This window comes from Anthonomus grandis, chromosome 19 (genome assembly GCF_022605725.1).
Source record: "Anthonomus grandis grandis chromosome 19, icAntGran1.3, whole genome shotgun sequence".
NCBI classification, from domain to species: Eukaryota; Metazoa; Arthropoda; class Insecta; order Coleoptera; family Curculionidae; genus Anthonomus; species Anthonomus grandis.
Genome location: NC_065564.1, coordinates 1,959,367 through 1,987,048, shown reverse-complemented (window position 1 = coordinate 1,987,048; position 27,682 = coordinate 1,959,367). Strand labels below are relative to the sequence as shown.

Below are 27,682 nucleotides of genomic sequence, written 5' to 3'. Positions count from 1 at the left end.
GGGGCGTCGATCGGAGCGGGGCGGGGCGACACGGAGGGCTCGCGGGCGAATCGCAGTCCCGATTTGAAAGACCCTCGTCGCGTATTTTTGTGTACCTTCTCATCGCCCTTTTTTTCGCTCGGCGCTTTAGTCCGCCGCCCCGTGTAGCCCTTTCTGTTCCTTTGATATACTCACGGAAGCGCCGAAGGAAGGATACTGGGAGGTTGGAGAGCTTATTTGATGCTAGTTTTTAGCGGATAACTTTGGTATTTGTACGTTTAGCTTGAAATGAGTTATGGGAACGACTAGGGGGTGAAATTAGCTATTAAACGAGGTGCTAATGGCCCTTTTAGAGCCTTAGTTAGCTTCACCCGACAGGCCTAAAATCCGGTCATCTCGCCGGCCAGTGCCTGTATTTGCATTATAGAAGTAATTATTTCATAAACTTGCTTTATTAAAGAATCAATTACCCGAAACATTAGGCATTTACTGAGAAATCACTTCGAAAATCATTTAAATTAAAGAAAAACGCGGTAAAATTTGGAAATTTAGTGTATTATGACGTAGACGCCCATTCCTACTGACAGAAGTCAAACACATTCCTACTTAATTGAAGGATCAGCTGATGACATCTGTCATGTGTCATATGACAGTGGTGGGGGGTAAATGTCCCCGAAGCACGTGTTGTGGCCTTCCAAACCTAATTAATTGAATAATTTCCTAATTTTCCATCTAATTCCTAACGTTTTAACTGATTAAAGAGTGAAAATACCCCCACGATAAATTGGGTAAAGTGAGGGTTGAAATATGGCCCCCGGTGCGGTGGAAAACGACGTAAAAACTGCTGAAAACGCTCCTGTTTTGCTTAAAAATGGCAAAGAGGGCCCCAAAAGTGAGGTAGAAGATAAAACGAGCCCTACCGGTGAGTCTGTTAGTCGTTTAAATCATATTATTTGGCTTTTTTAACGATTTGACCGATGTTACATAATATAACCTAAAAATTGTTTAAAGGGAACATTTGGACTTTGGAAGGGTGCAAAATGCACTTGCCCCTCCTAAATCCTTATAAATACTCAATATTTATTCAGTTTAGGCCTCATTTAACCAAAATTAGCCCTAAAACTTTAACAATAACATAAGATTTACTTAGGGGGGGTCTATGAACCTCCGCCCAACCTCCCAGGGTAGATTAGATATAACCGGGGCCTATTTTCCAACGTTATCTTGACCTGCATAAGTGAATTATCGCATAAACTTTGACCCCATGACCCTAAACACTATTAGAAATTATGATACCATTGTTTTTTTGTTGAATTTTTACTGCTTATAATGCAAAAGCATTTTTGATAAAACAATAGGCCATAAACTTAAATTTTCCTTAGCAGAATCAAACAAGGACAATGAGGTGGTGAACGGAGCCAAATCCGATGCCCCAGGTAAGCATTTTTGTCCCGAAAAAGCCCCTGTAACCTCCTCGATCTCTCGCAGACAAAGTGAGCAAAGACGTAGAGGAAAAAGAAAAGGACGAAAGCGAGGAGAAGGACAAAGAAGTGGTCTTTATCCAGGACGTCGGTTTTACCATTAAGATCCAATGTCCGGGCATTGAAAGTTTCGACATTCAGGTTTCTAGTATGGAACTAGTCCAGGAGATCCATCAGCTGCTAATGGACCGAGAGGACACCAGCCATCGCACATGTTTCTCTCTACAATTAGACGGGAATTCCCTGGATAATTTTGCTGAACTAAAAAATGTCGAGGGGCTTAAAGAGGGTTCGGTAATCAAGGTTGTAGAGGAGCCATATACCATGAGGGAAGCCAGGATCCATGTGAGGCACGTGAGAGATCTCCTGAAATCAATTGACCCTACAGACGCTTATAACGGGATGGAGTGTAATTCTTTGAGTTTTTTAAACACCGTGACCCAAGGGGACATTCTGGAGAAGAAAAGGATGCGTCCGGAGAGTGTGGATTGCACCCCTCCGGACTATATTATGCCTGAGAGCAAGGAGAGGCCCTTGACGGCCCTACAGCCCCAATTAAAAGACCATAAGTCCCCCCAGTGCGTTAAGGTAGTTGAGGTTTTTTAATGTAAATGTGGTGCTGTCAAGGTTTGTTTCAGGTGTTGACCACCTCGGCATGGAACCCCCCTCCGGGTTATAGGAAGTTGCACGGGGACTTGATGTATCTTTATGTGGTTACTTTGGAGGATAAACACTTCCATATTTCGGCTTGCTCCAGGGGCTTCTATATAAACCAGTAGGTGTTTTAATGAATTCATTGTTGATTCTTGTAATGTATATCGAAACAGGTCTACTGTGGAGGAATTCAACCCTAAACCGGCCTCCCCCAGTCACCTCTGTCACTCTTTAATCGAGCTCCTCAATCAAATTTCTCCCCAGTTCAAGAGGAACTTTGCCAGTTTGCAAAAAAAGAGGAGCCAGTCGCATCCCTTCGAAAGGGTCACCACCCCTTACCAGTTGTACGCTTGGTGTGCCCCCGTTGTCGAACATACCATTGATGCCATAAGGGCTGAGGATTGTAAGTGTCTTATGGTGTAGGGAGGTTTTTAGTCGTTAAAACGGTTCATTTTGACAGCGTTATCCTCGAAATTGGGATACGAGGAGCACATCCCCGGCCAGACCAGGGATTGGAACGAGGAGTTGCAGACTACTAGGGAGTTGCCCAGGAAAACTTTGCCCGAGAGGTTGCTGAGGGAGAGGGCCATTTTTAAGGTTAGTTTTTTTGGGGGGGAATAAACGGGCTGTTTGGTTATTTATAGGGATTGTTTGAATGTTTATTTTTACGTTATTGATTGGGGAACGTGCCAGTTTTTGAATCGAGTCTCTATCGCTAGAAGCATAGAAGTTATGAGGTTTTTTGGAAAATACACCAAAGAGGCATAGGTTGATTTTTCTCAGAAACTATTGATTTCTCAGAAATTTTTATTGATGTATAAAAGTTTCTCTATTAAATGGAGCACATGTCAGTTTTTGAATCAGGTCTCTATCTTTAATAGCATAGAAGTAATGAGGTTTTTTTTGAATTAAAACATGAAAATTACACCAAAAAGACATATGTTGATTTTTCTCAGAAACTATTGATTTTTCAATTTTTTTTATTGATGCATAAAAGTTTCTCGTTTGATTGGAGCATATGTCAGTTTTTGAATCAAGTCTCTATCTCTAATAGCAAAGAAATTATAACATTTTTTGAAAATCACTTTAGACATAAATGGGGCAAAAAAAGACAAATTGTCATTTTTCTCAAAAACCGTTGATTTTTCAAAAAAATTTATTGAAGCATAAAAGTTTCTATACTGATTGGAGAATGTGTCAGTTTTTGAATCAAGTCTCTATCTCTAATAGCAAAGAAATTATAACATTTTTTGAAAATCACTTTAGACATAAATGGGGCAAAAAAGACAAATTGTCATTTTTCACAAAAACCGTTGATTTTTCAAAAAAAATTTATTGATGCATAAAAGTTTCTATATTGATTGGAGCATATGTCAGTTTTTGAATCAAGTCTCTATCTCTAATAGCAAAGAAATTTAAACATTTTTTGAAAACCACTTTAGACATAAATGGGGCAAAAAAGACAAATTGTAATTTTTTTCAAAAACCGTTGATTTTTCAAAAAAAATTATTGATGCATAAAAGTTTCTATATTGATTGGAGCACGTGTCAGTTTTTGAATCAAGTCTCTATCTCTAATAGCAAAGAAATTATAACATTTTTTGAAAATCACTTTAGACATAAATGGGGCAAAAAAGACAAATTGTCATTTTTCTCAAAAACCGTTGATTTTTCAAAAAAATTTATTGATGCATAAAAGTTTCTATACTGATTGGAGAATGTGTCAGTTTTTGAATCAAGTCTCTATCTTTAATAGCAAAGACATTATAACATTTTTTGAAAATCACTTTAGACATAAATGGGACAAAAAAGATAAATTGTCATTTTTCTCAAAAACCGTTGATTTTTCAAAAAAATTTATTGATGCATAAAAGTTTCTATATTGATTGGAGCATATGTCAGTTTTTGAATCAAGTCTCTATCTCTAATAGCAAAGAAATTATAACATTTTTTGAAAATCACTTTAGACATAAATGGGGCAAAAAGGACAAATTGTCATTTTTCTCAAAAACCGTTGATTTTTCAAAAAAATTTATTGATGCATAAAAGTTTCTATATTGATTGGAGCATATGTCAGTTTTTGAATCAAGTCTCTATCTCTAATAGCAAAGACATTATAACATTTTTTGAAAATCACTTTAGACATAAATGGGACAAAAAAGATAAATTGTCATTTTTCTCAAAAACCGTTGATTTTTCAAAAAAATTTATTGATGCATAAAAGTTTCTATATTGATTGGAGCATATGTCAGTTTTTGAATCAAGTCTCTATCTCTAATAGCAAAGAAATTATAACATTTTTTGAAAATCACTTTAGACATAAATGGGGCAAAAAGGACAAATTGTCATTTTTCTCAAAAACCGTTGATTTTTCAAAAAAATTTATTGATGCATAAAAGTTTCTATATTGATTGGAGCATATGTCAGTTTTTGAATCAAGTCTCTATCTCTAATAGCAAAGAAATTATAACATTTTTTGAAAATCACTTTAGACATAAATGGGGCAAAAAGGACAAATTGTCATTTTTCTCAAAAACCGTTGATTTTTCAAAAAAATTTATTGATGCATAAAAGTTTCTATATTGATTGGAGCATATGTCAGTTTTTGAATCAAGTCTCTATCTCTAATAGCAAAGAAATTATAACATTTTTTGAAAACCACTTTAGACATAAATGGGGCAAAAAAGACAAATTGTCATTTTTCTCAAAAACCGTTGATTTCTCAAAAAAAATTATTGATGCATAAAAGTTTCTATATTGATTGGAGCACGTGTCAGTTTTTGAATCAAGTCTGTATCTCTAATAGCAAAGAAATTATAACATTTTTTGAAAATTACTTTAGACATAAATGGGACAAAAAAGACATATTGTCATTTTTCTCAAAAACCGTTAATTTTTAAAAAAAATTTATTGATACATAAAGGTTTCTATATTGATTGGAGCATATGTCAGTTTTTGAATCAAGTCTCTATCTCTAATAGCAAAGAAATTATAACATTTTTTGAAAACCACTTTAGACATAAATGGGGCAAAAAAGACAAATTGTCATTTTCCTCAAAAACCGTTGATTTTTCAAAAAAATTTATTGATGCATAAAAGTTTCTTTATTGATTGGAGTATGTGCTAGTTTTTGAATCAAGTCTCTATCTTTAATAGCAAAGAAATTATAACATTTTTTGAAAATCACTTTAGACATAAATGGGACAAAAAAGACAAATTGTCATTTTTCTCAAAAACCGTTGATTTTTCAAAAAAATTTATTGAAGCATAAAAGTTTCTATACTGATTGGAGAATGTGTCAGTTTTTGAATCAAGTCTCTATCTCTAATAGCAAAGACATTATAACATTTTTTGAAAACCACTTTAGACATAAATGGGGCAAAAAAGACAAATTGTAATTTTTTTCAAAAACCGTTGATTTTTCAAAAAAAATTATTGATGCATAAAAGTTTCTATATTGATTGGAGCACGTGTCAGTTTTTGAATCAAGTCTCTATCTCTAATAGCAAAGAAATTATAACATTTTTTGAAAATCACTTTAGACATAAATGGGGCAAAAAAGACAAATTGTCATTTTTCTCAAAAACCGTTGATTTTTCAAAAAAATTTATTGATGCATAAAAGTTTCTATACTGATTGGAGAATGTGTCAGTTTTTGAATCAAGTCTCTATCTTTAATAGCAAAGACATTATAACATTTTTTGAAAATCACTTTAGACATAAATGGGACAAAAAAGATAAATTGTCATTTTTCTCAAAAACCGTTGATTTTTCAAAAAAATTTATTGATGCATAAAAGTTTCTATATTGATTGGAGCATATGTCAGTTTTTGAATCAAGTCTCTATCTCTAATAGCAAAGAAATTATAACATTTTTTGAAAATCACTTTAGACATAAATGGGGCAAAAAGGACAAATTGTCATTTTTCTCAAAAACCGTTGATTTTTCAAAAAAATTTATTGATGCATAAAAGTTTCTATATTGATTGGAGCATATGTCAGTTTTTGAATCAAGTCTCTATCTCTAATAGCAAAGACATTATAACATTTTTTGAAAATCACTTTAGACATAAATGGGACAAAAAAGATAAATTGTCATTTTTCTCAAAAACCGTTGATTTTTCAAAAAAATTTATTGATGCATAAAAGTTTCTATATTGATTGGAGCATATGTCAGTTTTTGAATCAAGTCTCTATCTCTAATAGCAAAGAAATTATAACATTTTTTGAAAATCACTTTAGACATAAATGGGGCAAAAAGGACAAATTGTCATTTTTCTCAAAAACCGTTGATTTTTCAAAAAAATTTATTGATGCATAAAAGTTTCTATATTGATTGGAGCATATGTCAGTTTTTGAATCAAGTCTCTATCTCTAATAGCAAAGAAATTATAACATTTTTTGAAAATCACTTTAGACATAAATGGGGCAAAAAGGACAAATTGTCATTTTTCTCAAAAACCGTTGATTTTTCAAAAAAATTTATTGATGCATAAAAGTTTCTATATTGATTGGAGCATATGTCAGTTTTTGAATCAAGTCTCTATCTCTAATAGCAAAGACATTATAACATTTTTTGAAAATCACTTTAGACATAAATGGGACAAAAAAGATAAATTGTCATTTTTCTCAAAAACCGTTGATTTTTCAAAAAAATTTATTGATGCATAAAAGTTTCTATATTGATTGGAGCATATGTCAGTTTTTGAATCAAGTCTCTATCTCTAATAGCAAAGAAATTATAACATTTTTTGAAAATCACTTTAGACATAAATGGGGCAAAAAGGACAAATTGTCATTTTTCTCAAAAACCGTTGATTTTTCAAAAAAATTTATTGATGCATAAAAGTTTCTATATTGATTGGAGCATATGTCAGTTTTTGAATCAAGTCTCTATCTCTAATAGCAAAGAAATTATAACATTTTTTGAAAATCACTTTAGACATAAATGGGGCAAAAAGGACAAATTGTCATTTTTCTCAAAAACCGTTGATTTTTCAAAAAAATTTATTGATGCATAAAAGTTTCTATATTGATTGGAGCATATGTCAGTTTTTGAATCAAGTCTCTATCTCTAGTAGCAAAGAAATTATAACATTTTTTGAAAATCACTTTAGAGATAAATGGGTCAAAAAAGACAAATTGTCATTTTTCTCAAAAACCGTTGATTTTTCAAAAAAAATTATTGATGCATAAAAGTTTCTTTATTGATTGAAGAACGTGTCAGTTTTTGAATCAAGTCTCTATCCTTAAAGGTAAAAAAGTTATGGAGTTTTTTTTGGAAATAGCTGAAATATGAGGAAATTTGTGAGAAACAAAAAAGTTGCTGTAACTCAGAAACTATTGGGTTTATTGATTTTTTTATAAGGATCTTTTTTGTTTGCCTTCAAATTTCCTTCAATCTAAGCGCTTTTTCATTAAAATCCGTGGAAAATTGGCGGCAATATGAACGAATTTCTGAGAACCAAAACATCGACTCTAACTCATAACCCTGAGCAAAAAAAACCACGAAATAAAGTCGGCATTCTCCGGCAGGTGCATAGCGACTTTGTGGCCGCGGCCACCAGGGGCGCCATGGCCGTAATCGACGGCAACGTGATGGCCATCAATCCCGGAGAAGAGGCGAAAATGCAAATGTTCATCTGGAACAACATCTTCTTCTCGCTGGGGTTCGACGTGCGCGACCATTACAAAGAATTGGGCGGGGACGCGGCCGCCTTCGTCGCCCCCCGCAACGATCTACAGGGGGTGCGAGTCTACAGCGCGGTAGACCTGCCCGGACTCTACACCCTGGGCACGGTCGTGATCGATTATCGCGGGTACCGCGTCACCGCCCAAAGTATCATTCCCGGCATCCTCGAACGCGAACAGGAACAATCGGTCGTTTACGGTTCGATCGATTTCGGGAAAACGGTCCTGTCGCACCCCAAATACCTTGATCTACTCAACAAGGCCGGACAACAATTAAAGATCCTACCGCATCATGTATTAAATGACAAAGATGAACCGGTTGAGTTGTGCTCCAGCGTGGAATGCAAGGGAATAATCGGGAACGATGGTCGCCACTATATCCTGGATCTTCTAAGGACCTTTCCCCCCGACGTGAATTTTTTAAAACTGGACGGGGAGGAGCTCAGCAGGGAGGTGCGGGTGCACGGGTTCCCTATCGAGCACAAACACAAGTTGAGTTGCCTCAGGCAGGAGTTGATCGACAGTTTCGTGGACGCGCGGTATATGATGTTCATCAAATACGCGGCGTATCACTTGCAGCAGCTGAATTTGAGAAAGAACGGAGATAAAATGAACCAAAACAAACCCATCCAACAAGAAGAGGAAGAAAAAGAGATCCCCAAAGACGAATCGAAAGAAAAGAGCGAGAGGGAGGACAAAAAAACCCAGCTAGAAGAGGACGAGGCGAAGAAAATCGTGGAAAGCATCACAGACGGCACCAAAATCGAACGTAATAACCAAAAATCAATATCGATCGGCTCCAAGAATGTTTGATAACCAAAAAAAAATTTTTTTTTAGTGGAAGAGAGCACTAAGAACATAGTAAAAACGGCCGCGGTAGCGGTGGGTTCCCTTAAAGAAACCGAGTTCGATATCCGGTTCAATCCGGACGTTTATTCGCCCGGGATTAGGCACGCGGAAAACCTGGATCCGGACCTGGCCAGGCAGCGGCAACTGGTCAAGGACGCCGCCGAGTTTTTGGTCACCGTACAGATTCCCACTTTCGTAAGTAATAACGGGGTTTTTCTCGGAAATTATTGATTCTTGTGATTTTTTTATTGATTAATTAAAGTTGCGATATTGGTTGGGGCACGTGCCAGTTTTTGAATCAAGTCTCTAGGTGTTGTAGGAAAGGAGTTATGGGGATTTTTGGCCAGTGACTTGTAAAATTTTTTCGTGGGGGGAACAGAGATAAAAGTAGATTTTTCTCGGAAAGTATTGATTTTGAGGATTTTTTTATTGATTATTAAAAATTGCGGTATTGATTGAGGTAAGTGCCGGTTTTTGGATCAAGTCTCTAAGTGTTGTAGGAAAGCAGTTATGGGGATTTTTGACGAGTCACTTGTAAAATTTTCGTAGAGGGAACAGAGATAAAAGTTGATTTTTCTCGGAAAGTATTGATTTTTAGGTTTTTTTTATTGATTATTAAAAGTTGCGATATTGATTGAGGTAAGTGCCTGTCTTTGAATCAAGTCTTTAGGAGTTGTAGAAAAGAAGTTATGCGGATTTTTGTAAAATTATGGTGAGCGGGGAAGAAAAGACAAAAGTTGATTTTTCTCAGAAAGTATTGATTTTTAGGTTTTTTTTATTGATTATTAAAAGTTGTGGTATTGATTGAGGTAAGTGCCAGTTTTTGAATCAAGTCTCTAGGTGTTGTAGGAAAGGAGTTATGGGGATTTTTGTAAAGTCATTTGTGAAATTTTTTCGTGGGGGGAACAAAGATAAAAGTTGATTTTTCTCGAAAAGTATTGATTTTTAGAATTTTTTTATTGATTATTAAAAGTTGTGGTATTGATTGAGGTAAGTGTTGGTTTTTGAATCAAGTCTCTAGGTGTTGTAGAAAAAAAGTTATGGGGATTTTTGGAAAGTCACTTGTAAAATTTTCGTGGGGGGAACGAACATAAAAGTTGATTTTTCTCGGAAAGTATTGATTTTTAGAATTTTTTTATTGATTATTAAAAGTTGCGGTATTGATTGGGGCACGTGCCAGTTTTTGAATCAAGTCTCTAGGTGTTGTAGGAAAGGAGTTATGAGGATTTTTGGCGAGTAACTTGTAAAATTTTCGTGGGGGAAACAGAGATGAAAGTTGATTTTTCTCGGAAAGTATTGATTTTTAGGATTTTTTTATTGATTATTAAAAGTTGCGGTATTGATTGAGGTAAGTGTCGGTTTTTGAATCAAGTCTCTAGGTGTTGTAGAAAAAAAGTTATGGGGATTTTTGGAAAGTCATTTGTAAAATTTTCGTGGGGGGAACGAACATAAAAGTTGATTTTTCTCGGAAAGTATTGATTTTTAGGTTTTTTTTTATTGATTATTAAAAGTTGCGGTATTGATTGAGGTAAGTGCCAGTTTTTGAATCAAGTCTCTAGGTGTTGTAGGAAAGGAGTTATGGGGATTTTTGGCGAGTCACTTGTAAAATTTTCGTGGAGGGAACAGAGATAAAAGTAGATTTTTCTCGGAAAGTATTGATTTTTAGGATTTTTTTATTGATTATTAAAAATTGCATTATTGATTGAGGTAAGTGTCGGTTTTTGAATCAAGTCTCTAGGTATTGTAGAAAAGGAGTTATGGGGATTTTTGGAAAGTCAATTGTAAAATTTTCGTGGGGGGAACGAACATAAAAGTTGATTTTTCTCGGAAAGTATTGATTTTTAGGTTTTTTTTATTGATTATTAAAAGTTGCGGTATTGATTGAGGTAAGTGCCGGTTTTTGAATCAAGTCTCTAGGTGTTGTAGGAAAGAAGTTATGGGGATTATTGGAAATTGAAACGTGAAAATGACACCAAAAGAGATAAATGTTGATTGAGTAGCTCTATCGATTTCTCTTTCTTTGTTAGATCTAAAAGAGAGAGAGAGAGAGAGAAAATAGACAATAACTCAATTGCCTGTAAGAATCATTCTATTTCTCTCAGACAGTTGATTGCACTTTCTGATATAGAGAGAGAAAGAGAAAATATAATATGCCCTAACTCAACTACTGCCTGGAAGAACCATTTATCATTATTTTTGTTTTATAAATGTAAAACATAATTTATCTCCTTCTGATCCTCTCATTTCTCACTCGCCGCCTCTCTCGCTCATATTTTTTGTTCGTCTTCTCACGCTTTAAGAAATAATAAGAAAACTCTTTTTCTTATGGAGATTTCCCTGTAATCTGTTCTTCCCGACCATTGAAACTCATCGGAGGAAGATCTGAATGGTTTGCAGACGATACTGCTTTACCCAGACCTGTTGTCTTTTTATTTCCGACGTTCCTGTACTATGTTCATCTTCAGGGTCGATGAAATAAAGCATGAAAATTGCACCAAAAAGATAAATGTTGATTTTTCTCAGAAACTATTGATTTTTCAATTTTTTTTTATTGATGCATAAAAGTTTCTGTCTTGATTGGAGCACGTGCTAATTTTCGAATCAAGTCTCTATCTCTAATAGCAAAGAAGTTATGAGGTTTTATGGAAATTGAAACATGAAAATTGTACCAAAAAGATAAATGTCGATTTTTCTCAGAAACTATTGATTTCCCAATTTTTTTCATTGATGCATAAAAGTTTCTGTATTGATTGAAGCACGTGCTAATTTGCGAATCAAGTCTCTATCTCTAATAGCAAAGAAGTTATGAGGTTTATTGGAAATTGAAACATGAAAATTGCACTAAAAAAATAAATGTTGATTTTTCTCAGAAACTATTGATTTCTCAATTTTTTTTATTGATGCATAAAAGTTTCTGTATTGATTGGAGCACGTGTCAGTTTTTGAATCAAGTCTCTATCTCTAATAGCAAAGAAGTTATGAGGTTTATTGGAAATTGAAACATGAAAATTGCACCAAAAAGATAAATGTTGATTTTTCTCAGAAACTATTGATTTCTCAATTTTTTTATTGATGCATAAAAGTTTCTGTATTGATTGGAGCATGTGTCAGTTTTTGAATCAAGTCTCTATCTCTAATAGCAAAGAAGTTATGAGGTTTTATGGAAATTGAAACATGAAAATTACACTAAAAAGATAAATGTTGATTTTTCTCAGAAACTATTGATTTCTCATTTTTTTATTGATGCATGAAAGTTTCTGTACTGATTGGAGCACGTGCCAGTTTTTGAATTAAGTCTCTATCTCTAATAGCAAAGAAGTTATGAGGTTTATTGGAAATTGAAACATGAAAATTGTACCAAAAAGATAAATGTTGATTTTTCTCAGAAACTATTGATTTCTCAATTTTTTTTATTGATGTATAAAAGTTTCTGTATTGATTGGAGCACGTGCCAGTTTTCGAATCAAGTCTCTATCTCTAATAGCAAAGAAGTTATGAGTTTTATTGGAAATTAAAACATGAAAATTGCACGAAAAAGATAAATGTTGATTTTTCTCAGAGGCTATTGATTTCTCAATTTTTTTATTGATGCATAAAACATTCCGTATTGATTGGAGCACGTGTCAATTTTCGAATCAATTCTCTATCTTTAACAGCAAAGGAGTTATGAGGTTTTTTGAAACAAAAATGGGAAAAAAGTCAAATTGTGTGTTTTCTCAAAAACTATTGATATATCAAATATTTTTATATATACCAAAAAGTTACTCTTTTGACCGAAGAATATGTCAATGTTTGAATCACGTCTCTATCTTTAATAGCAAAGAAATGACGAACTTTTTTGAAAATCACCTGTAATAGAAAATGACAAAAAAGATAAATCGTGCTTTTTCTTAAAAACTATTAATTTCTCAATTTTTTTTTATTGATGCATGAAAGTTTCTTTATTGATTGGAGCACGTGTCAGTTTTTGAATCAATTCTCTATCTCAAATAGCAAAGAAGTTATGCGGTTTTATAGAAATTGAAACATGAAATTTGCATCAAAAAGATAAATGTTGATTTTGCTCAGAAACTATTAATTTCTCAAATTTTTTTATTGACGCTTGAAAGTTTCTTTATTGATTGGAGCACGTGTCAGTTTCTAAATCAATTCTCTATCTCCAAAGGCAAAAAAGTTATGACCTTTTTTGCAAATAACCTAAAACCCAAAAATGGCAACACCTAACAAATGTTGATTTTTCTCAGCACCTTGATCGATTTCTCAACTTTTTTTTATTGATTCATAAAAGTGACATAATTGATTGGGGCACGTGTCCCTTTCCAAACCAACCAGCCACTCACTCATTTAGGAACATTTATAAACTCTCCTCGATTTTGAACTGGATTTTTAACTTAGATCCGGGACTGTTTGGACCACTCCTCGGCCCCGATGGACGGTGCCACTCTGTCGGAGGCGATGCACAATCGGGGCATAAACATGCGATACTTGGGCAAAGTGACCAATTTACTGTCCAAGGTCAAACAGTTGGAGTATCTGCACAGTATCGCGGTAGGCGAACTGATCCTGCGGTCCGCCAAACACGTTTTCACCGCGTATCTACAGGGATGCGAGATGATGAACTTGTCGGTGGCGATCGCCCACTTTTTGAACTGTTTCTTTTATTCGGGTGCGATGGCGGCGAATCCGTTGCAGAACGTCGATGAGGTACGTCTTTGGAGGGTGATTTGGAGGGTTTATTCGTAGTTTAGGGTGTTTTATTGATGTGGAAGAGGTGCGGTGTTGATTGGGGTACAATCCGGTTTTCGAGTCGTGGTTTTATCTGTGTTAGGTGAGAAGTTATGACGGTTTTTGGGGAGTCGGTTGGAAGATTTACGAATGTTGGGTTTTTTCGGAGACCGTTGGTTTTTTGGGTCTTTTTATTGAGGCATAAAAGTTTCTCTATTGATTGGAGCATGTGCCAGTTTTTGAATCAATTCGCTATCTTGGAAGATAAAAAAGTTATGGCGTTTTTTGGAAATCAGTTAAAATTTAATGGTAATAAAAAGACAAATTGATTTTTCTCAAAAACCGTTGATTTTTCAGAAATTTTTATTGATGTATAAAAGTTTCTCTATTAAATGGAGCACGTGTGAGTTTTTGAATCAATTCTCTATTTTTAATAATATAGAAGTTATGAGGTTTTTTAGAAATTAAAACATGGAAATTACACTAAGAAAGACATATGTTGATTTTTCTCAGAAACTATTGATTTCTCAGAAACTTTTATTGATGCATAAAAGTTTCTCTAGTAAATGGAGCACGTGGGGGTTTTTGAGTCAATTCTTTATCTCTAATAGCCTAGAAGTTATCAGGTTTTTTGGAAATTGAAACATGCAATTTACACCAAAAAGACATATGTTGATTTTTCTCAGAAACTATTGATTTCTCAGAAATTTGTATTGATGCATAAAAGTTTCTCTATTAAATGGAGCACGTGTCAGTTTTCGAATCAATACTCTATCTCCAAAGGCAAGGAAGTTGTGACGTTTTTTGGACATAACCTAAAACACTAAATAGGCAACACTGGACAAATGTTGATTTTTCTCAAAAACCGTTGATTTCTCAGAAATTTGTATTGATGCATAAAAGTTTCTCTATTAAATGGAGCACGTGCCACTTATTGAATCAATTCTGTATATCGAAAGTTAAGGAAGTTATGACGTTTTTTGCACATGCCCTAAAACACCATAATAGGCAACATTGGACAAATGTTGATTTTTCTCAAAAACCGTTGATTTCTCAGAAATTTGTATTGATGCATAAAAGTTTCTCTATTAAATGGAGCACGTGTGAGTTTTTGAATCAATTCTCTATTTTTAATAATATAGAAGTTGTGACGTTTTTTGGACATAACCTAAAACACTAAATAGGCAACACTGGACAAATGTTGATTTTTCTCAAAAACCGTTGATTTCTCAGAAATTTTTATTGATGCATAAAAGTTTCTCTATTAAATGGAGCACGTGTCAGTTTTCGAATCAATTCTCTATCTCCAAAGGCAAGGAAGTTGTGACGTTTTTTGTACATAACCTAAAACACCAAATGGGCAACGCTGGACAAATGTTGATTTTTCTGAAAAACCGTTGATTTCTCAGAAATTTTTATTGATGCATAAAAGTTTCTCTATTAAATGGAGCACGTGCCACTTATTGAATCAATTCTCTATATCGAAAGTTAAGGAAGTTATGACGTTTTTTGCACATGCCCTGAAACATCAAATAGGCAACATTGGACAAATGTTAATTTTTCTCAGGAACTATTGATTTCTCAAAAAATTTTATTGAGGCATAAAAGTTTCTCCATTAAATGGAGCACGTGTCAGTTTTCGAATCAATTCTCTATCTCCAAAGACAAGGAAGTTGTGACGTTTTTTGGACATAACCTAAAACACTAAATAGGCAACACTGGACAAATGTTGATTTTTCTCAAAAACCGTTGATTTTTTAGAAATTTTTATTGAGGCATAAAAGTTTCTCTATTAAATGGAGCACGTGTCAGTTTTTAAATTAATTCTCTATCTTTAATAATATAGAAGTTATGAGGTTTTTTGGAAATTAAAACATGGAAATTACACCAAAAAGACATATGTTGATTTTTCTCAGAAACTATTGATTTCTCAGAATTTTTTATTGATGAATATAAGTTTCTCTATTAAATGGAGCACGTGTGAGTTTTTGAATCAATTCTCTATCTCTAGTAGCCTAGAAGTTATCAGTTTTTTTGGAAATTGAAACATGGAAAGTACACCAAAAAGACATATGTTGATTTTTCTCAGAAACTATTGATTTCTAAGAAATTTTTATTGGTGCATAAAACTTTCTCTATTAAATGGAGCACATACCAGTTTTTGAATCAATTCTCTATCTACAAAGGTACGAAAGTTATAACGTTTTTTGGACATGCCCTAAAACACCAAATAGGCAACACTGGACAAATGTTGATTTTTCTCAAAAATTGTTGATTTCTCAGAAATTTTTATTGACGCATAAAAGTTTCTCTATTAAATGGAGCACGTGCCACTTATTGAATCAATTCTGTATATCGAAAGCTAAGGAAGTTATGACGTTTTTTGCACATGCCCTAAAACACCAAATAGGCAACATTGGACAAATGTTAATTTTTCTCAGGAACTATTGATTTCTCAAAAATTTTTATTGAGGCATAAAATCTATTAAATGGAGCACGTGTCAGTTTTCGAATCAATTCTCTATCTCCGAAGGCAAGGAAGTTGTGACGTTTTTTGGACATAACCTAAAACACTAAATAGACAATACTGGACAAATGTTGATTTTTCTCAAAAACCGTTGATTTTTTAGAAATTTTTATTGAGGCATAAAAGTTTCTCTATTAAATGGAGCACGTGTCAGTTTTTAAATTAATTCTCTATCTTTAATAATATAGAAGTTATGAGGTTTTTTGGAAATTAAAACATGGAAATTACACCAAGAAAGACATATGTTGATTTTTCTCAGAAACTATTGATTTCTCAGAATTTTTTATTGATGAATATAAGTTTCTCTATTAAATGGAGCACGTGTGAGTTTTTGAATCAATTCTCTATCTCTAGTAGCCTAGAAGTTATCAGGTTTTTTGGAAATTGAAACATGGAAAGTACACCAAAAAGACATATGTTGATTTTTCTCAGAAACTATTGATTTCTCAGAAATTTTTATTGATGCATAAAAGTTTCTCTATTAAATGGAGCACATATCAGTTTTTGAATCAATTCTCTATCTCCAAAGGTACGAAAGTTATAACGTTTTTTGGACATGCCCTAAAACACCAAATAGGCAACACTGGACAAATGTTGATTTTTCTCAAAAACCGTTGATTTCTCAGAAATTTTTATTGATGAATAAAAGTTTCTCTATTAAATGGAGCACGTGTCAGTTTTCGAATCAATTCTCTATCTCCAAAGACAAGGAAGTTGTGACGTTTTTTGGACATAACCAAAACACCAAAAAAGGCAACACTGGACAAATGTTGATTTTTCTCAAAAACCGTTGATTTCTCAGAAATTTTTATTGATGCATAAAAGTTTCCCTATTGATTGGAGCACGTGTCAGTTTTCAAATCAATTCTTTATCTCCAAAAACAAGTAAGTTATGACATTTTTTGCACATAAAACACCAACAAGGCCCCACATTGGACCAACCATCGATTTTTCTCAAAAACCGTCGATTTTTCAAAAATTTTCGTAGACACATAAAAGTTTCTTTAACGATCGTGACACGCGCCGGTACCCGAATCAACCTCCCACCACCAAAAACCAGCCAACTTACAACGATTTTTCCCCGCAAAATAAACGCACAGTTCCAAAGTAAAAACAACAAAAAACGGAACAAAAGACGCAACGGTCGCGTCAACCCCTTGATGTGCCACGACAACAACGAGTGGGCCAACTTAACCCCGAAATCCCTCTGGAACCAGCTGAGACAGGAACTGAAGGCCTACTACGATTACGATTTGAGCGGCGCCAACGACGTCGAAACGGTCACCGAGTGTTACAACTTGCAAAAGGTGATCAATAATTGATTTCTTCTTCGGTGTGGCGGAAGTTTGTTCAAGTTCCGGTTTCAGGTTTCCCTGTTACGAGGGTTCTGTTTGAAAAGCGGCGTCCAGATCTTATTGAGGGACTACAACCTGGACTCGAAGAACAAATTGATCTTTTTCGAGGAGGATATTCTGAATATTTTCCCGATTGTGAAGCATATCAATCCGAGGGCGACGGACGCCTATAACTTTTACACCACCGGTAAGTTTAACCGTTTGCTGTGAGCGGTTTCTCACCAAGGGTATCCTCCTCAGGCCAAACGAAAATCCAGCAAGGCTATTTGAAGGAGGGCTACGAACTAATCAGCGAGGCGCTGAATTTGTTGAATAACGTTTACGGGGCCATGCACCCGGAAATAGCGCAGTGTTTACGTATGATCGCCCGGTTAAATTATATCATGGGCGAACACGCCGATGCGCTGGTGTACCAACAGAAGGCGGTACTGATGTCCGAGAGGGTGAACGGGATCGATCATCCCTACACCATCACCGAATATGTAAATTTCGTTTTTTTAAGGGTGCTAAAATTCGTGCTAAAATTGACGGTTTTTTTTAGGCCCATCTCGCCCTCTACTGTTTCGCCAACAGTCAGATAAGTACGGCCCTGAAGTTGTTGTATAGGGCCAGGTACTTGGCGGTGATTGTGTGCGGGGAGAACCATCCGGAGGTGGCCTTACTGGATGTAAGTTGATTTTTTTGGAAAAGTATTATTGGTTTTTCAGATTTTTTTATTGATTAGTAAAAGTTGCGGTATTGATTGGAGCAGGTGCCAGTTTTTGAATCATGTCTCTAGCTTTGATAGTAAAAGAGTTATGGCGTTTTTTGGGAATCACTTGCAATATCACATTAAAGGGAGGAAAGGAGAAAAATTGATTTTTCACGGAAACTATTGATTTCTCAAAAAAAATTATTGATGTATAAAAGTTTCTCTATTGATTTTAGAACGTGTTAGTTTTTGAATCAAGGCTCCATCTTAAATAGTAAATAAGTTGTAACGTTTTTTGGGAATAACTTGAAATATGACAGTGAGGGGTAAAATAAAAAAAAATGATTTTCCACGGAAACTATTGATTTCTCAAAAAAATTTATTGATGCATAAAAGTTTCTTTATTGATTGGAGAAAGTGTCAGTTTTTGAATCAAGTCTCTATCTTTAATAGCAAAGAAATTATAACATTTTTTGAAAATCACTTTAGACATAAATGGGGCAAAAAAGACAAAATGTAATTTTTCTCAAAAACCGTTGATTTTTCAAAAAAATTTATTGATGCATAAAAGTTTCTTTATTGATTGGAGAAAGTGTCAGTTTTTGAATCAAGTCTCTATCTTTAATAGCAAAGAAATTATAACATTTTTTGAAAATCACTTTAGACATAAATGGGGCAAAAAAGGCAAAATGTAATTTTTCTCAAAAACCATTGATTTCTCAAAAAAAATTATTGAAGCATAATAGTTTCTATATTGAGTGGAGAACGTGCCACTTTTTGAATCAAGTCTCTATCTTTAATAGCAAAGGAATGGTGACGTTTTTTGAAAATGTCTTTAGACATAAATGGGGCAAAAAAGACAAATTGTCATTTTTCTCAAAAACCATTGATTTCTCAAAAAAATTTATTGATGCATAAAAGTTTCTTTATTGATTGGAGAAAGTGTCAGTTTTTGAATCAAGTCTCTATCTTTAATAGCAAAGAAATTATAACATTTTTTGAAAATCACTTTAGACATAAATGGGGCAAAAAAGACAAAATGTAATTTTTCTCAAAAACCATTGATTTCCCAAAAAAAATTATTGATGCATAAAAGTTTCTTTATTGATTGGAGTATGTGCTAGTTTTTGAATCAAGTCTCTATCTCTAATAGCAAAGAAATTATAACATTTTTTGAAAATCACTTTAGACATTAATGGGGCAAAAAAGACAAATTGTCATTTTTCTCAAAAACCATTGATTTCTCAAAAAAAATTACTGATGCATAAAAGTTTCTTTATTGATTGGAGAACGTGTCAGTTTTTGAATCAAGTCTCTATCTTTAATAGCAAAGAAATTATAACATTTTTTGAAAACCACTTTAGACATAAATGGGGCAAAAAAGACAAATTGTCATTTTTCTCAAAAACCATTGATTTCTCAAAAAAAATTATTGAAGCATAAAAGTTTCTATATTAAGTGGAGAACGTGTCACTTTTTGAATCAAGTCTCTATCTTTAATAGCAAAGGAATGGTGACGTTTTTTGAAAATGTCTTTAGACATAAATGGGGCAAAAAAGACAAATTGTCATTTTTCTCAAAAACCATTGATTTCTCAAAAAAATTTATTGATGCATAAAAGTTTCTTTATTGATTGGAGAACGTGTCAGTTTTTGAATCAAGTCTCTATCTTTAATAGCAAAGAAATTATAACATTTTTTGAAAACCACTTTAGACATAAATGGGGCAAAAAAGACAAATTGTCATTTTTCTCAAAAACCATTGATTTCTCAAAAAAAATTATTGAAGCATAAAAGTTTCTATATTGAGTGGAGAACGTGCCACTTTTTGAATCAAGTCTCTATCTTTAATAGCAAAGAAATTATAACGTTAGAGATAAATGGGGCAAAAAAGACAAATTGTCATTTTTCTCAAAAACCGTTGATTTTTCAAAAAAATTTATTGATGCATAAAAGTTTCTTTATTGATTGGAGTATGTGCTAGTTTTTGAATCAAGTCTCTATCTTTAATAGCAAAGAAATTATAACATTTTTTGAAAATCACTTTAGACATAAATAGGGCAAAAAAGACAAATTGTCATTTTTCTCAAAAACCGTTGATTTCTCAGAAAATTTTATTGATGCATAAAAGTTTCTTTATTGATTGGAGTATGTGCTAGTTTTTGAATCAAGTCTCTATCTCTAATAGCAAAGAAATTATAACATTTTTTGAAAACCACTTTAGACATAAATGGGGCAAAAAAGACAAATTGTCATTTTTCTCAAAAACCATTGATTTTTCAAAAAAATGTATTGAGGCATAAAAGTTTCTTTATTGATTGGAGTATGTGCTAGTTTTTGAGTCAAGTCTCTATCTTTAATAGCAAAGAAATTATAACATTTTTTGAAAATCACTTTTAGACATAAACGGGGCAAAAAAGACAAATTGTCATTTTTCTCAAAAACCGTTGATTTTCCAAAAAAATTTATTGATGCATAAAAGTTTCTCTATTGATTGGAGAACGTGTCACTTTTTGAATCAAGTCTCTATTCCTAATAGCAAAGAAATTATAACATTTTTCGAAAACCACTTTAGACATAAATGGGGCAAAAAAGACAAATTGTCATTTTTCTCAAAAACCATTGATTTCTCAGAAAATTTTATTGATTCATAAAAGTTTCTTTATTGATTGGAGAACGTGTCACTTTTTGAATCAAGTCTCTATCTTTGATAGCAAAGAAATTATAACATTTTTTGAAAACCACTTTAGACATAAATGGGGCAAAAAAGACAAATTGTAATTTTTCTCAAGAACCATTGATTTTTCAAAAAAATTTATTGATGCATAAAAATTTCTATATTGATTTGGGAATGTGTCACTTTTTGAATCAAGTCTCTATCTTTAATAGCAAAGAAATTATAACATTTTTTGAAAACCACTTTAGACATAAATGGGGCAAAAAATACAAATTGTCATTTTTCCCAAAAACCATTGATTTCTCAGAAAATTTTGTTGATGCATAAAAGTTTCTATATTGATTAGAGAACGTGTCACTTTTTGAATCAAGTCTCTATTCCTAATAGCAAAGAAATTATAACATTTTTCGAAAACCACTTGAAGCAAAATTCTTACTCATCCTTTTAACTCTTCTATTGTTTTCTCGTTCATTTCCAAACTTTTCAAGGAAATAACTAGAATACTTGCAAATATTTTTTCCAGCCTTAGGCCTATCCAGGGCCCCATCCAAATCAGCCCTAAACACTAACCTAAAATCACGGTTTTACCCTCAAAACCACCACTTTCATATCCAGGAATTCCTCTTTTTTATGCCTTTGAATCGGATATTAATAATTTTCACTGTTTCCAGACATTTAAGGCACTTTTCCAAGCATTTTTTGGGTTTTCCAGACACCTTTACTAAATTATTTTTTCTCCAAGAATATCCAGACATTTGGGCTTTTCTTGGCAATTAAAAGACTCTACTTCCTCTCTCTCAGGCATTCGAATCCAAAAAGGGCCCTAACTACCCAAACCTTTGGCCTAGAATCGCGTTTTTACCCTCAAAACCATCCTCAGGGACTTTCCTTAAAAATGTTGTGCCTGAAATTGCCTTTATGGGCAACATTTCTTTGCCCAAAACCCTTTTAAGAATATTTGCAAGAGAAGTGGAAATTTACTTCCCAGAAGACGCTCCTTCCTTGAAACACCCCCAAATCCCGAAAGCACGTTTCTACCCTCTCAAATCCGTCCTCAATACTTGTCCCCCACCCCTTTTTGTTTTTCCATACTCTAGGGTTTTTTAAGGGTGAAAAATCCGATTTTTTTCTAGAGCAACATAAGTTTGATCTTGCACGCGGTCGGCGAGTACGAGCTGTCGCTGAAGTTCCTGGAAAAGGCGTTGGCCCTCAATTTGAAATACTACGGGACGAAATCTCTGAAGGTGGCGGTGAGTTACCATCTGGTCGCGCGTACTCAGAGTTGCATGGGCAACTTCAGGGCCGCCCTGAACAACGAGAAGGAGGCCTTCACCATTTATAAGACGCAGGTGAGTGAATAAACGGTTTTTTAATTAAATGTCTCTCTTTCCATTTGAATTCATTCGTTCCTTCTTTTAAGGTTTTTCAAACGTTCACTTTTCATATTTTTAGGAATTTAAGGTAATTAAGGCGGCGTAGTCCTGCCATTTGCCGCTTTTCCGACGTCTAATCCGCTCTCGTGATTGGTCACTTTTAGCATCTTAGAAAAGTACTTAAAAAAAAAAAACCTCACATCAGAATGAGTTGAAAATTGGTCAAAGTGTTTCTTATTCGATTCCGCTCAGATTCACTATTTTGTTTTGTGATATTCGATCTGGTTATCTTAAAATTTAATAAACTGTAAATAAAATACCATCGGTAAAACTGGCAACGACGTGAAAACGCCCGAAATTTGACCAATTTTCAACTCATTCTGATGTGAGGTTTTTTTTTTTTAAGTACTTTTCTAAGATGCTAAAAGTGACCAATCACGAGAGCGGATTAGACGTTGGAAAAGGGGCAAATGGCAGGACTACGCCGCCTTAGTAATACATCCTTTAGGTAATTAAAGGATTTTTTTTTGGACAAATATTGAATTTTATTCCAGGCAGTTGAAGTGGTTTAGAATTTCTCGCTTCCAAGTGACTTCATCCCTTCGAAGCTGACAAATGTTGATTTTTCTCCGAAACTATTGATTTCTCAGAAATTTTTATTGATGCGTAAAAGTTTCTGTATTGATTAGAGCACGTGTCAGTTTTTGAATCAAGTCTCTATCTCTAATAGCAAAGAAGTTATGAGGTTTTTTGGAAATTGAAACATGAAAATTACACCAAATAGACATATGTTGATTTTTATCAAAAACTATTGATTTCTCAGAAATTTTTATTGATGCATAAAAGTTTCTCTATTAAATGGAGCACGTTTCAGTTTTTGAATCAATTCTCTATCTTCAAAGGCAAGGAAGTTATGCCGTTTTTTGCATATAACCTAAAACATTAAAATGGAAACACCTGGCAAAAATTCATTTTCCTCAAAAACCCTTGATTTCTCAGAAATTTTTACTGATAATGAAAAGTTTCTGCATTGGTTGGAGCACGTGTCAGTTTTTGAATCAACTCTTTATCTCTAATAGCCTAGAAGTTATGAGATTTTTTGGAAATTGAAACATGAAAATTGCACCAAAAAGACATGTTGATTTTTCTCGGCAACTATTGATTTCTCGGAAATTTTTATTGATGCATAAAAGTTTCTCTATTAAATGGAGCACGTTTCAGTTTTTGAATCAATTTTCTATCTCTAATAGCAAAGAAGTTATGAGGTTTTTTGGAAATTGAAACATGGAAATTGCACCAAAAAACATATGTTGATTTTTCTCCGAAACTATTGATTTCTCATAAATTTTTATTGATGCATAAAAGTTTCTCTATTAAATAGAGCACGTGTCAGTTTTTGAATCAATTCTTTATCTATAATAGCCTAGAAGTTATGAGATTTTTTGGAAATTGAAACATGAAAATTGCACCAAAAAGACATATGTTGATTTTTCTCGGCAACTATTGATTTCTCGGAAATTTTTATTGATACATAAAAGTTTCTCTATTAAATGAAGCACCTGTCAGTTTTTGAATCAATTCTCTATCTCTAACAGCAAAGAAGTTATGAGGTTTTTTGGAAATTAAAACATGGAAATTGCACCAAAAAGACATATGTTGATTTTTCTCGGCAACTATTGATTTCTCGGAAATTTTTATTGACACATAAAAGTTTCTCTATTAAATGAAGCACGTGTCAGTTTTTGAATCAATTCTCTATCTCTAATAGCAAAGAAGTTACGAGGTTTTTTACAAATTGAAACATGAAAATTGCACCAAAGAGACCTATGTTGATTTTTCTCAAAAAATATTGATTTCTCAGAAATTTTTATTGATGCATAAAAGTTTCTATTGACTGGAGCACGTGTCAGTTTTTGAATCAATTCTTTATCTCGAATAGTAAAGAAGTTATGAGGTTTTTTGCAGATTGAAACATGGAAATTACAGCAAAACGATATATGTTGATTTTTCTCAGAAACTATTGATTTCTCAGAAATTTTTACTGATGCATAAAAGTTTCTCTATTAAATGGGGCACGTGTCGGTTTTTGAATCAATTCTCTATCTTCAAAGACAAGGAACTTATGCCGTTTTTTGTACATAACCTAAAACACCAAAATGGAAACACCTGGCAAATGTCGATTTTTCTCAAAAACCATTGATTTCTCAGAAATTTTTATTGGTGCATAAAAGTTTCTCTATTAAATGGAGCACGTATCAGTTTTTGAATCAATTCTCTATCTCTAATAGCAAAGAAGTTATGAGGTTTTTTGAAAATTGAAACATGAAAATTACACCAAATAGACATATGTTGATTTTTCTTGGCAACTATTGATTTCTCAGAAATTTTTATGGAAGCATAAAAGTTTCTCTATTAAATGGAGCACGTGTCGGTCTTTGAATCAATTCTCTATCTTTAAAGGCAAGGAAGTTATGCCGTTTTTTGCATATAACCTAAAACATTAAAATGGAAACACCTGGCAAAAGTTGATTTTTCTCAAAAACCGTTGATTTCTCAGAAATTTTTTTTGAGAAATCAACGTATTTATCCTCCGATAAATTTTTATGAGCAGCTGCTTGAGACTTGCAACTACTCTCATTGTCAGGGCCCTTGATTCTTAATAATTTGCTTAGAGGTTCATTATCGTCTTCTGAATCCGATAAATCGTCACAAGCAGTTCGAAAAGCCTTACTAGTTGATGCTTTAAAGAGAAGACCCAAAAACCAAATTATTTGAAAGCAACAAAATAACTAAACATCCAACTTACCAGAATTGCGGTAATTATCTTTTAAAGCCATTTTACCATTAATTTCCACGAGGAACTATAGAAAACATAGCGTATATTTCTATGTGGCAAATAGGTCAAATTGGCCAGAAATTCACATAGCAGATATTGCAGTGACAACGACGATATGTTGATTTTTCTTAGAAACTATTGATTTCTCAGGAATTTTTATTGATGCATAAAAGTTTCTTTATTGAACGGAGCACGTGTCAGTTTCCGAATCAATTCTTTATCTCTAATAGTAAAGGAGTTATGAGATTTTTTGGGAATTGAAACATGGAAATTGCTCCAAAAAGATAAATGTTGATTTTTCTCAAAAACCATTGATTTGTCAGAAATTTTTATTGATGATGAAAAGTTTCTTCATTGATTGGAGCGCGTGTCAGTTTTTGAATCAATTCTCTATCTCTAATAGCAAAGAACTTATGAGGTTTTTTGGAAATGAAAATTACAGCAAAAAGATAAATGTTGATTTTTCTCGGCAACTATTGATTTCTCAGAAATTTTTATTGACGCATAAAAGTTTCTCTATTAAATGGAGCACGTGTCAGTTTTTGAATCAATTCTCTATCTTCAAAGACAAGGAAGTTATGCCGTTTTTTGCACATAACCTAAAACACTAAAATGGAAACACCTGACAAATGTTGATTTTTCTCAAAAAATATTGATTTCTCACAAATTTTTATTGGTGCATAAAAGTTTCTCTATTAAATGGAGCACGTATCAGTTTTTGAATCAATTCTCTATCTCTAATAGCAAAGAAGTTATGAGGTTTTTTGGAAATTGAAACATGGAAATTGCACCAAAAAGACATATGTTGATTTTTGTCAAAAACTATTGATTTCTCAGAAATTTTTATTGATGCATAAAAGTTTCTCTATTAAATGGAGCACGTGTCGGTTTTTGAATCAATTCTCTATCTTCAAAGACAAGGAACTTATGCCGTTTTTTGTACATAACCTAAAACACCAAAATGGAAACACCTGGCAAATGTCGATTTTTCTCAAAAACCATTGATTTGTCAGAAATTTTTATTGATGATAAAAAGTTTCTTCATTGATTGGAGCGCGTGTCAGTTTTTGAATCAATTCTCCATTTTTATAGCAAAGAAGTTATGAGGTTTTTTGGAAATTGAAACATGGAAATTGCACCAAAAAGACATATGTTGATTTTTCTCGGCAACTATTGATTTCTCAGAAATTTTTATTGAAGCATAAAAGTTTCTCTATTAAATGGAGCACGTGTCAGTTTTTGAATCAATTCTCTATCTCTAATAGCAAAGAAGTTATGAGGTTTTTTGGAAATTGAAACATGGAAATTGCACCAAAAAGACATATGTTGATTTTTCTCGGCAACTATTGATTTCTCGGAAATTTTTATTGATACATAAAAGTTTCTCTATTAAATGAAGCACGTGTCAGTTTTTGAATCAATTCTCTATCTCTAATAGCAAAGAAGTTATGAGGTTTTTTGGAAATTGAAACATGGAAATTGCACCAAAAAGATAAATGTTGATTTTTCTCGGCAACTATTGATTTCTCAGAAATTTTTATAAATGCATAAAAGTTTCTCTATTGAATGGAGCACGTGTCAGTTTTTAAATCAATTCTCCATCTTTAAATACAAGAAAGTTATGCCGTTTTTTGCACATAACCTAAAACGCCAAAATGGAAACACCTGGCAAAAGTTAATTTTTCTCAAAAACCCTTGATTTCTCAGAAATTTTTATTGATGATGAAAAGTTTCTTCAATGATTGGAGCACGTGTCAGTTTTTGAATCAATTCTCCATCTCTAATAGTAAAGAAGTTATGAGGTTTTTTGGAAATTAAAACACCTGGTAAATGTCAATTTTTCTCAAAAAATTTTACTGATCCATAAAAGCTTCTTCGTTAATTAACCACGACGTTTATGACAATCAAAAAAAAATCGATTTTCCTCAGAAACCGTTGATCTAACACACTCCCTTATAACAACTGACTAACCAAAACCCGCACCTAAAACCGCAAACAAAAAAAAAAAAAAAAAACAATTGAAATTCCAGTTGGGCGAACACCACGAGAAAACCAAAGAGTCCTCCGAGTGCCTCAAACATTTGACGCAGCAGGCGGTCGTCCTCCAAAAGAAAATGAACGAAATCTACACGGGGAAGAACGGAGCCTCGCTGCCCCCCATACAGATCCAACCGCCCTCTATGGGCTCAGTGTTGGACATGCTCAACGTCATCAACGGTATTCTTTTCGTGCAAATCAGGTAGGTCGTGGACGTGTGGCCTCTGTTGCTTGATTTAATCGATTGCACCACCCTGCATTGTTTTTCCGTTTAGTCCCGAGGACATTGAGAATTTCAAGGCGGAAATGGAAAAAAGACAAGTGACTGGGCATGAGGAGGAGGAGCCGACAACCGTGGATCAATAACGAAGACTGCGAAATCACGTTGGTGTAGAATAATATTTAAATGAATCAATGAGCGTTTTTTCTATAGAGCTGTGATATGTGATAACGTTAATTTTTACGCATCATGCGTTTTATGGTGGGGGAAACGTTTGTTATTGTATGTTTTCTCTCCCCATGTTTCGCGCGTTAAGGGTTTTCTTTTGGGGCGAAGGCGCCGTTCTATTGTTTCCGCCCTAGCCTCCCCCTTCAACCCCCCCCCCCTCCCTGAGAAGAAGACCAAACATTGTATAGTTCTATACCAAAAAAAGAAAGATATATTGTATTGTATTTGAATAATAGTCGGTACATTACCGACCCTTATATAGTGATATAGTTGAAGGTAGTTGCCATTTTTATTGTTAGTCGTCTTAGGATAAGACATTTTGTAATCAAGATTTTTGTTAAATAAATAATTCCGATTGCA

At 33.6% G+C, this 27,682-nt stretch overlaps 1 protein-coding gene and 2 long non-coding RNA genes across 4 annotated transcripts; 2 read left to right on the top strand and 1 right to left on the bottom strand.

The window, feature by feature from the left end:
* Positions 1-620: 620 nt before the first annotated feature.
* LOC126747146 (clustered mitochondria protein homolog) lies at positions 621-27,682 on the top strand. The gene is made up of 16 exons (XM_050455645.1): positions 621-901; positions 1,362-1,415; positions 1,468-2,048; positions 2,099-2,235; positions 2,288-2,517; positions 2,575-2,711; positions 7,650-8,574; positions 8,644-8,849; positions 13,050-13,358; positions 17,007-17,213; positions 17,274-17,448; positions 17,502-17,743; positions 17,803-17,928; positions 21,762-21,977; positions 26,868-27,076; positions 27,150-27,682. Exons 1-16 carry the CDS (start codon positions 787-789, stop codon positions 27,238-27,240), a joined length of 3,960 nt encoding a protein of 1,319 aa, XP_050311602.1. The 5' UTR covers positions 621-786; the 3' UTR covers positions 27,241-27,682.
* Positions 9,447-11,693, top strand: LOC126747148 (uncharacterized). Of its 2 annotated transcripts, none has more exons than XR_007664109.1 (3): positions 9,447-9,644; positions 10,003-11,291; positions 11,465-11,693. It is a non-coding gene; the product is annotated as an uncharacterized LOC126747148 (long non-coding RNA). The 2 variants fall into 2 exon arrangements; XR_007664108.1 differs by lacking the exon at positions 9,447-9,644 and having other exon boundaries at positions 9,692-10,182; positions 10,362-11,291.
* Positions 14,051-15,521, bottom strand: LOC126747149 (uncharacterized). The gene is made up of 3 exons (XR_007664110.1): positions 15,076-15,521; positions 14,548-14,723; positions 14,051-14,194 (listed from the first exon to the last, which is right to left on the bottom strand). It is a non-coding gene; the product is annotated as an uncharacterized LOC126747149 (long non-coding RNA).